Below are 10,859 nucleotides of genomic sequence, written 5' to 3' on the forward strand. Positions count from 1 at the left end.
CCTCGACGGTTGCACATATCATATCATGCCCTGCCACGCCCTATTAAAGGCTTAGGAAATAAACTGATGCTTTTGTTGCTGGCTCGCTAACGATTTGTAAAAGTTCACCCTGGAAAGTTAAGCTATGAATAGGTTTTTGAATGGATAGGGGAACAGCAAAACGTTCCCGGCAAATAGTCTAAAAAGAAGAAATTTACTTTACTTCTTGAAAATTTAGTTCCTTGATGGATTCTGAAAATTTTGCTTCTTGGTACCACTAAACACGTGGGGCTTGTGCGCTATATTCGACAAGGTTTACTGACGTCTGATATTAACAATAGCCAATCCGATAACTATTGTAGCATTCGCAGCATAAATTTCAGAACTTTGAGTTAGCCGGCGAACTCAATAAGAAAGACAAATTTATCTTGCTGTCAAACTTGAATTTTCTTCTCTACTGATGCGGATCTTTGTTAGTTTTCAGATTAACTGTTATGGCAAGAAAAGGATACAAAAAGATATCTCCCAGTGAAGATAAAGAAGGAGTCAGCTTCGTGTCACTTCTTTTCTTTCAATGGATGAATAGTATCTTCAAGATAGGCAGTGAACGACCATTAGATGAGAATGATCTTTTACCCCTTTCAAAAGAGAATTCTTCCACTTTTCTGACCGATCAGCTTCAAGCAAACTGGAACAAAGAAAAGTCAAAGTGCAACAGAAATCAAAAAAAGCCTAGACTTTGGAAATGCGTCATAAAGTTGATCTCTGTAAAAGATGCCATAATCATTGTGTCCACGAATGCTTTGCGTTCAATTTCTGCCCTTCTTCAACCATTGCTATTGGGATATCTTATTTCCATACTGATGTCATCTGAGCCACAAAAAGATAATCTTCTGTACGGTTGTACACTTGCTTTGTGCATAAATTCTATCATAGGGGCTCTTTGTATGCACCACCATGACTACAGATGTGAGCTGTTGGGTATCAGAATTAGTTGCGCCTTAAAAGGTCTAATCTATTATAAGGTAAGCACGAATAGTGTAGAATAGGAGGGGAGGCAGTGTGGTCGAGCCCGGAGGGAGGAGGGGAGATTCCTTGTCCTTTTACTTGTATTTGAGAGTAAGCAAATGTCCAGCTGTAATGAATGAGGGATTTTGCGAAATTTGAAAATGCGGAGCTCCAGCTGTGCTCTTACAACCATCTTAAGTTGCGCAATCTAAATTGTGAAACATTTATTTTGATAACTTCTATCCTAGGAATTCTATGGCGAATTCCCTAATTCACAACAATTAACTTAGTCAGACCTAGCAATCCTGAAAATTTGAGGTCAAAAGCTTAAATCCTTCTTGAGATATCTTTTCTCAAAGGCAAAAATAACTCGTTTTGAGAAAACGAGCTTTGACCTTACAGGGAGAAATGCTTCTCAAAATAAAACATCAATACCGTAAGATTCGAATTCCGGTAAAAACAAAAATTCCAAATTTTTAAAGAATTTCAAGTAACCCTCCCCCTTCCCCTCTCCCCCCTTAAGTGGCATGTCTGAGAACTAGCTAGGTGTAGCTAAGCGCATTGATCACCATAATTAACAACAGTAACAGTTAAACATTTTGATTTCACACCTGATCGTAGGTAGGAGTAGCCACACAAGGATTGATCCTGTTTCCCTGAGGCATAGTTACCTTTACCTAAATGCTTTTTTATAAGCAGTAGATTAGCAACTGATGAAACTTTCTTTGGTTATATCCTCTGGTCACCTTGAAGTATAATATGCTCAAACAGGGTTTGGCATGAAAATAATAGATTCTCGTTTGTAGCTCTAAAGGGGTAGCCCAGTTTTTCGAATCCTGACCCACGACATCCCGATCTCGTGGAAGGTGCTGTAACCACTTAGCTACCGAGGCAACCACCGTGGAGTGAGTCGAATATTAGCTACAAAGTAAATATCCATTTCCATGCATTTGCTCCCAGGCCTCTCGGACTGGGAATTACCCACTCCCCTGTGGTTGCCTCGGTAGCTCAGTGGCTACATCACCTTCCGTGAAATCGGGGTTTCGTGAGTTCGAATCCCGCTCGGGGCATCTAATTTTTTCTGGCATTTTTACTGTTTAATATAGATAGGCATATCAGAATTTACCTCTCTGATGATGAACAATTACATTTTTGGCGACTTAGTTTGCCTTTTAATCTCATATTTAGTAAATTACGTAAATACGATTCTGTGGTTTCCCTAAAAGTCAAGCCCATTTTCAGAACAACATCAGAACAGCCATGAGATGTAATCTGACCAAAAAAGCCCAAATACCTTACTCTTGGGTAGCACAACTCTATATAGTTTTAATAGAGGAGTACCTCACGGATTGTAGGTTGCAGGTCAAACTACCGATACTGAGTGTTCTATGCGGACACTTCATCGAAATCAACAGAAATTGCTCTACCGCCAGCGCTAGATCGCGAAGTTGATGCAGCGTAAGATAAAGTAATATTAACACACCACATTGTGCTTCTTTTATCCTTGTTTCGAGGAAAAACCTAAGATTTAGCATTTCTTGTTTCGTAGACGCTACTTCTCAGCAAGGATGCATTGTTAAAATTTACAACAGGCCACGTGATCGACCTTATATCAAACGATGTTCAGCGGATGGAGGAAGACACAATCATGTGGCTTTACTTATTGTTTCCTTCGTGCTTTGTCCTCGTTGTGATAGCAGTGTTACTCGTGTATTTGATTGGCTGGCAATCTCTGATGGGAGTCCTTTTCCTGTGTTTTCTTGTGCCGTATTTCGCTGGGATCTCCTATATTAGTGCTGCACTGCGCTTGCGCACGGCAGCGCTGTCCGACAAACGGATCTCCTTGATGAACCAGGTGGTTTCTGGGATTCGTGCCATCAAAACGCGTGCGTGGGAGGACGAATATCGAAGAAAAATTCAACACACACGAAGGTAGGGGAAACCAAATGCGGTACTTAATGTTGACTCAGTGTGTAATTGCATTTACTGTAGCTGTAAGATAAATTTCAGTCACAACTCATCGTCTTCTATTGCCAACTTGCGAGTTTGATCAGTTACCTCATCGGTCATTTTCCGCCCGCTGCCAGATTACGACCACGCGTGTTGTCCTTTTAAAAGGGATAAGTGTAACGGATAACTGTTCTTGGTTTTTGGCCCAACAGTCTTGAAATTGAAGGTTTCTGACTACTATTCGTCGTAATGTCTACTAAAACAGTTGTAATGCTCACCCTCATTTATACAACTGCTCCTTTGGCCATTTGCTCATGTGAATCTTCAAAGGCTCTACTATAACATAGCCTTAGCTAATACTCTCGATCCATTTGCCCGTGGGTTGCACGCTGACGTCAGTTTGTTTATTTGTACTTTTTCTCGGCAATTTTTGTCATCGATGTTGACACTTTGTAAAACTTAATTCCTATTTTTCTTCTCCTGAAATACGGAAAAATCTAATAATTCTTCCGGAGTTGAGGAATTTTATTCCTGTGAGCTACCAAATTTCCAGCTTAAGTTTTTGCCGGGCCTCCACCTAAAAAATTTGGAAATTTAAGCGAACAGGGGTTGAACCAGCTGGTTGAACAAAGGCACTCAGCACTCGGAGACGGACCAAAAAAAGCAACAAACTGGTCTCTATCAACCTTTCGAGGTCACTAATGCATTGGGGAATTTTAGAGAGAATTTTCTAGCGATTTGACGACAATGAAATTCAGCACAAGCTTTCTTTGCAAAACTTTTCTGGCATCGAAAGCGAACAAAACTTGAACACGAGAGCTTTAACAAATCTGTTTGTGAAGTCTTACATACGAAATCCTTCTTTTCCAAAAACGTTAAAGGTAATCTAGTGTTTCTGAGGGTTAATAAAGGAAGTTTTATAAAACATTGGTAGCCTCTGATGAATTGTTTCAGTTCCCGGGTTTTCGTTTTGCTCGAACGCTCGTCGCGTCGCTCGATCGCGAATTAAACTCTTGAAGAAACAGCCGCTTGAAGGAAAGACTGCATCGTGCACAAATATAAACTTACATTTCTCACATTTTCTATTAGGCCTCAGTCTTCTGTTCATTTAATCTTATTTTACCAAAGAACGAAAGTGACAGAGATCATTTTTAAAAGCCATTCATGTGTTCAAGTTCAGCCTTAGACGCGCAACTCATCAAATTTAAAACAAACTGGAAAGGAAAACGTAAACCACAAACCTGCTATTAAATAACAGAATCTTAAACAGCTCAAAGCCAGGGGTGTTTGTTCGCTTTCTTCTCCACTCTCGCTTTTAAGAAATGTCTGGTTCCATATTGTTCTTTTCTTTTGCTGAAGTGGCCGTGAAGGACAGAGAGCTCAATCACCAAAAGCTTCAACCATGCGCAGTTTGTTTTCAATTCTTCGGAAAACTGATCCAAATTTAAGCTATTTTTGAGACACACTTTTACCGACTGCGATTTTCGTTTGTTGTCAGCTTGATATTTAAGTTAACTGAGCAGTTTGAAATTGTTTGTTTGCCCAAGAAACCATTAACTCGCCGCGATCCTAGAAAAATTTTGATATCTCGCTTTGTCAGGTTTCTGAATGAACATTTTCGCGCGGTTTATCGCGCTTCTGACTTCATGTAAGCCGGACGAGATTCAGTATATACTATCTCAAAAGTCTCAATGTTATAAAAGAAATGGTAAACATGCATTGCGCAACTATCGAGTTATGGATGCACTTCGGAGGTTTGCCAAGCACTAGACGCCTCTTTCGTGCTTAGCAACCTCCCGCGCGCATCCATAACTCGATACTTGCACGCTACACGCTTTCCATTTCTTAAACGGAAATTCTAAAGACAACTCTCTTTTACTGCCACTAGCAGTGTTGGTAAGTGATATATATATCCTCATAGTTCTTTTGGGTTTTCTTTTCAGAAGTGAAATTAACACCATCCGTAAGAAAAGTTTCATTCTGTCAGGAGTTCTTGCCTTGTGGGACAGTTCAGTATCAATGGCGACTCTGTTGTCTGTCGTTACTCTTGTGGTTACTGGTCAACCCATCACACCTGTAAATGTCTTTATGCTGCTAGGTTTTATGAATTTGGCAAGATATCAAACATGCCTTCGAATTTCTTCTGCTTTGTTACAAGCAAACGACGCTCATGCGTCGCTAGGAAGAATAGAAAATTTTCTCCTTTTAGAAAACATTCCCGCCATCTTACGTGGTCAGTCTGAAGAGGACGCCAGTAACCCAGAGAGCAAGGCAACCAATGTCACGAGTGGTCTGTCAGGTCAACAGGCGAAAATGACAAAGGCATTCCATCCTGACCTAGTAAAAAATCCGCTGAACGAGCCCAGTATTTTATGTGTGTCGAATCTGACGAACAGACGAATCGAGCGACAAGATGAATTTATTTTCCAGGATATTGAATTTTCCACAGCACCACGAAGTCTAACAGTTATTACTGGACCAGTGGGAAGTGGAAAATCTACTCTTCTCTCAGCGATTGCTGGCGAGATCTCTGAAGTTAGCGGGACAATAACCTTCCAAGGTTCTTTTGTTTATGTTACCCAGACAGCTTGGATCTTCTCTGGAACAATAAGAGAGAACATTCTGTTTGGTCAACCGTACGATGAATCAAAGTACACCAGAGTAATTGAAGCATGCGCCCTCAAAGAAGACATCCAGCGGTTTCCTGACTATGACAAAACAGTTGTTGGAGAACGCGGTGAAGTTCTGAGTGGAGGTCAGAAGGCGAGAGTTAGTTTAGCACGCGCAGTTTACGCTGATGCAGACCTTTACTTGTTAGACGATCCTCTGAGTGCCGTTGACCTTAAAGTTGGCCAATATATCTTTAAAACATGTATCAACGACCTACTAGGCGAAAAAATGCGAGTGTTAACATCACATCAGGAACAACACATGAAAGAAGCTGATCAAGTGATTGTGTTGTACAAAGGCCGCGTGTTGGAAAAGGGAAGTTTCATCGAACTGCAAGAAAAGGGTATTCTAAACTCAACCGTTGACCCGCTCTACCAGAGAGTTGAGAAAGATAGCGATCATAGTAAGAGCGTTGTTCGGGAAATTGAACAGAAGAACGGAGGTGACGGCTGTGAAACAATGGCTCCACTACCCAATGAACCTAGGAGTCTGGAAATATCACAAGAAGATCGTTCCATCGGAGTGGTTTCATCAAAGCTTTACTGGAACTACTTTAGAAGCGGAGTACATTGGTCAACAATATGTGCAGTAATTTGTTTGTGCTTCATAGCGCAAGGTAAGATTTCATATTGTAACTAGTCATTCATACATAACAATAACTTTATTTTGTATTTCTTATAAGATTATTGAGCTGATCAACGACTATTTCATTATGATTTGCTTCTTATCAAGGTTTTGATCATATTATTTTTATTTTGTCTCCTTTTCTCAGCAATGATAGTTGCTCCTGACGTCTGGCTCTCGTCGCTAACAAAGAAACTACCAGAAGATCAGAAAGACAACACAAACTTGATTATCTATGCTTGTCTCGTCAGTGCGTCCCTTATCTTTGCCGTCATTCGAGCTTCTGGATTCCTTCTGGTTTCATTAAGATGTTCAGAGCGTCTTCATGACAAGATGGTTTTAGCTATTTTACAAGCACCGGTTCATTTCTTTGATTCAAATCCCGTGGGAAGAATACTCAATCGATTTTCTAAAGATGTAGGCTGCCTTGGCGAGTTGTTGCCCAAGACTTTTCTAGTATCTATCCAGCGAGTCTTGTTGGTGTTTGCATCAATAATCATACCAACTGTTACAAATCCTTGGCTCCTATTTCTTGTTGTTCCGTTGATTGTGTTGGTCTTGTATATCTCCAAGGATTACTTGAAGACGTCCAGAGGACTCAAAAGGTTAGAGTCAATATGCCGCAGTCCAGTCTTCTCTCATTTTTCGGAGACCCTAAATGGACTGGACACGATTCGAACAAGAGGCAGACAAAGGGATTTCGTGGATCAGCTTTACAGGTGCTTTGGTTTAGTCTTAAGCCTGGTTCACACTAGCGACATAACGACATAACGACATCGTCACGACATAAAAAGGACGTTATCTCGACGTAAAAGGGACGTTATGTTTGTAGTGTGAACATGTAGAAATAATGACATATTAAAAACATAACAGCATGAACATAACGACATAAAGATAAAACCGATCTTTTCCTTTTGTCGTTATGTCGATGTGTTTATGTCGTTATGTCGCTACTGTGAACAAGGCTTTAACAGTCTTAAGGGCACTTTTCACTAGAGTTTTGAACATAAAACGCATTTGCTTTCATTTTGCGCGCATTACTACGTAAATTGATTGGCTTGAATATCTTGTGCCATTAAGATCAATTGCGACTCGCTTGTATACGTTTTCTAGAGCCTCAAGTGTTTAATAATGACTAGCTACTTATGTACTGTAGTTTCATTCCGTTAGGTATCAAGATGTTCATAATCAGTCCTATATTATGGTGATGGCCAGTGGGCGATGGCTTGGTGTACGCTTGGACCTTCTCACATCCGTGTTAATTGGTGCAGTGTCTCTGGCAGCTGTTTTGGTGTCTCAAGATGCCGGTAGGTGCATTTGTAAGGTAAATCAAAATCGGCCAAAAAACGATGCTAAATCTGAGGATTTGGCATTACGAAACCACGCTTGCCTCATTCGTAACAGAGCTGATCAATATATTCTATATCATTTTGCTATTTATCTATATTAGTCTTATGGAGGTGTATCGCAGGGACTCGCCAAAGATTACCATTTCGGTTTAAACTGAGACACGGACAATTCACGTTAGTTTAGGGCAATCCCAGCCAGCAAAGAGGGCAGCCTCTCATTACTTGTTACCGGTCTGTTTTTCGTTTACTGGCAAAAGGCAGTTCGGATTGGAAAGATATCTGCATGATACGATAACAGAAGTAGCTAAAAGTAAATTATTCTTTTATGATGGAGGCGGCGTGCCGCGTAGCCGGCCTACGAGCAGCAGGCTCTTGGTGGAGAAAGAAACGCTGGACTTGTAATCGACAATGGACCCATTGAAATTGTTCAAACTTATACTTATTTGGGAACACTCATTTCTTCAACGAGTAACTTTTCATTGGCACTTGATAACTTGAAAGAAAAGGATCTCCACGCCCTTTTCAGTCTCAGAAAACACAGCAAATTACCTCCATTCCTAGCAAATAAAATTTTCGACGCGATTATCTCCCCAATTTTGGCCAATGCAACAAAAGTATACTTTATATTCGCAACGTACCATGCAAAACTCTAATAAACTAGAATTTTTCAACACTTTTAAGAATGATTCTGAGAAAAATTTTACAGCATAATGGAACATATCGTTCCGACTTTTAAACAATTATCTTCGTTACAAGCCATCGGTGAGGTTATGACTTCTACAGATAATTATATTAACGTTCAATTACCAAAATTCATTTCAGTTTGCTTTGATCTACGCAATATTCTATTCTCAAATCAAACCAGTTGCGAAACTTGATCGCTGTATCATAACCTTATTATATGTTCACGAAAATCATTACTGTTTTAGTTTTAGTTCTAGTTGTTGTTGCTGTTGTTGTTGTTGTTGTTGTTGAGGTCGCTGGTTCAAATGCTCTTTCCTGCTAGGAGCAATGAAACTATAATCTTGGTCAATAATTCTTTTATCCATGACCTTGTTTACACAACCCTTTCAGTGCAGTGAAGACGGAGTGAGGAGCGCATGCCGTCTTGGCAGAGGTGGCGGATAGAACTGCGCACGAGCAGAATATTATTGTGGGCAGCTAAGCTCACGGGATGCGAGTAAGCGCAGAAGCAAAAAACTATTTAAGATGGTCTCTTTACAGGTGACAGAGGTCTCTTCTCAAAAGAAGTAGAATATCCGTCAAATGATGTGGAATTAGTCTATTTAGCGGAAACTTGTATCGTAGGGCGGGGTATTTTCATTCGTCAAGTTTAAAAAATAATACTTAGCGGTATCATACGACTGAATAATCTAAGTACTCTCTTCTCCATTTTTTTCTTTTGTTTTAATCAGCTTGGGCCGGACTTGCGCTTGTTTATGTCATACAAACTTCGACGCGTACTCAATACGCTGTCAAGAAAACTTCGGATGTAGAGAATTTCATGACCTCAGTTGAACGAGTGATGACGTACACCAGCCTTGACTCAGAACCTGGATACAAAGTGCATAGACTTCCCCCAAACCAATGGCCACACGCAGGAAATATCACATTTCAAGATGTGTCATTAACGTACTATCCGGGTGGACCTCAAGTGCTGAAGAAAATCAATCTTAACATCAAAGGGGGAGCAAATATCGGTGTTGCAGGCCGCACAGGTGCAGGCAAGTCATCTTTTGTGGCAGCGCTCATGCGCATGCCAGATGCTGATGGAGACATACTGGTCGATGATATTCCAATCAAACAGATCAATCTACAAGACTCCCGACGATGTATATCCGTTCTTGGCCAAAGCCCTGTTCTGTTTAGTGGATCACTCAGAAGAAATCTGGATCTCTTGAAGCATTTGCAGGATGCAGATTTGTGGCGAGCTTTGGAGAATGTACAACTGAAAGCGTTGGTAGAAGGTTTGGAGGGAAAGCTAGATCACGAGCTCTTGGAACATGGAGCAGATCTCAGTGTAGGAGAACGACAGTTGATTTGTTTGGCTCGTGTGCTGTTACAACAAAACAAGATCGTCATCTTGGATGAGCCCACTGCACATGTGGATCCAGAAACAGAACAAACAATCTGGAACGTAGTACGTGAGAAACTAAAGGATTCCACAGTCATCACTATAGCCCATCGTTTAAGCACCATCAAAGACTGTGACATGATTTTGGTCTTGAAAAATGGGGAGGTTGACGAATTTGATAAATTTGACGCTTTAGTAAATAGGGAAGGAGGTGCTTTGAGTGAACTGGCTCGAGTTGCAGGTATCTAGATAGGCTAGATCCCCCTTTGTTAATTTACAGATCATATTAAATTTGAATGAGTTTTTGCGGCTGTTTACTTCTAGCTTATCGAAAAAAAGTCAGAAGTGTAGCAGCTCTCGTAGGCTTGTAATTCTTTTGCTTGTCAGCAGGTGTTATTGTTTTTGCATTAGGGGCATTGTTTCTGTTGATTATTTTATTGTCCTCTCAAAGGGTATCACGCCATTCATGTGAGACCTTACGAGAGCTGCTAGCCGACCCAAAATAAACAGTAGCAAGTATCATTTAAAATTTTTGCTAGTGATGTCATCGAGGAACATTGTACAAAGAAGCGAAAACACTCTATTTTATCTAAACAACGTTGTTTGCGATTGGTGTGTGAGATGTATTAGTCTTTTAATGGTTACTACTCACGCACTTTTATTGGCTTTATATAACCACTTATCTTTTACACTTTTAGAATTAAGATTTAAATTTAAGGGGTGGAATGTTATTACATAGGCCCTGAAAATTAATTATATTCTGTACGAAAATATAACGCGTACATTATGAAGTAGCAACTAAGTTGTTTCGCCAACCCGGAGTAAGACGAGCATTAACATAACTGTCTTTAAATTGTTATGGTCGTTATTAGGCCGTCTCCAAACGCCTAAAGGACAAAACAAATTGATCTTTGTTGTATCTGAGTGACTGTACCGTAATTTATCCTTTGGGACAAATGAATGTTGTTTTATGGGTCAGCTGAGTTTCAAATTATGGTCTGGTTCGGATATATGGTATTATATGCGTGACAGTTTATTTTAGGTCGATCTTGAAAACTGGTAGGGTCGACGACGTTTTTTTGTTTGTTTTTTTTTTTGTTTTACCGACAGCTTTGTCATAGCATAATTTAAACATCGATGGTTGTACAGCACGCGCTCTGATTGGTTGATTATTTGTTTGCAACTTGCGGTTATAACATTGTCGG

The 10,859-nt window shown here is 40.2% G+C and overlaps 1 protein-coding gene across 1 annotated transcript; it reads left to right on the top strand.

Moving 5' to 3' along the window:
- The first annotated feature begins 202 nt into the window (after window positions 1–202).
- Window positions 203–10,061, top strand: LOC145490388 (ATP-binding cassette sub-family C member 4-like). The gene is made up of 6 exons (XM_081469515.1): window positions 203–1,004; window positions 2,537–2,919; window positions 4,881–6,223; window positions 6,380–6,950; window positions 7,402–7,538; window positions 8,996–10,061. Exons 1-6 carry the CDS (start codon window positions 474–476, stop codon window positions 9,901–9,903), a joined length of 3,873 nt encoding a protein of 1,290 aa, XP_081325641.1. The 5' UTR covers window positions 203–473; the 3' UTR covers window positions 9,904–10,061.
- Window positions 10,062–10,859: the final 798 nt, after the last annotated feature.

Source organism: Orbicella franksi, chromosome 6 (genome assembly GCF_964199315.1).
Source record: "Orbicella franksi chromosome 6, jaOrbFran1.1, whole genome shotgun sequence".
In the NCBI taxonomy this organism is placed as follows: Eukaryota; Metazoa; Cnidaria; class Anthozoa; order Scleractinia; family Merulinidae; genus Orbicella; species Orbicella franksi.

Excerpts from the sequence above, each read along its gene's own strand:
- LOC145490388 (XM_081469515.1), top strand. The coding sequence starts at position 474 with ATGGCAAGAAAAGGATACAAAAAGATATCTCCCAGTGAAGATAAAGAA. Across the intron at positions 1,005-2,536 it reads AAGGTCTAATCTATTATAAG|ACGCTACTTCTCAGCAAGGA; the intron begins GTAAGCACGAAT and ends CTTGTTTCGTAG. Across the intron at positions 6,224-6,379 it reads TTTGTGCTTCATAGCGCAAG|CAATGATAGTTGCTCCTGAC; the intron begins GTAAGATTTCAT and ends TCCTTTTCTCAG.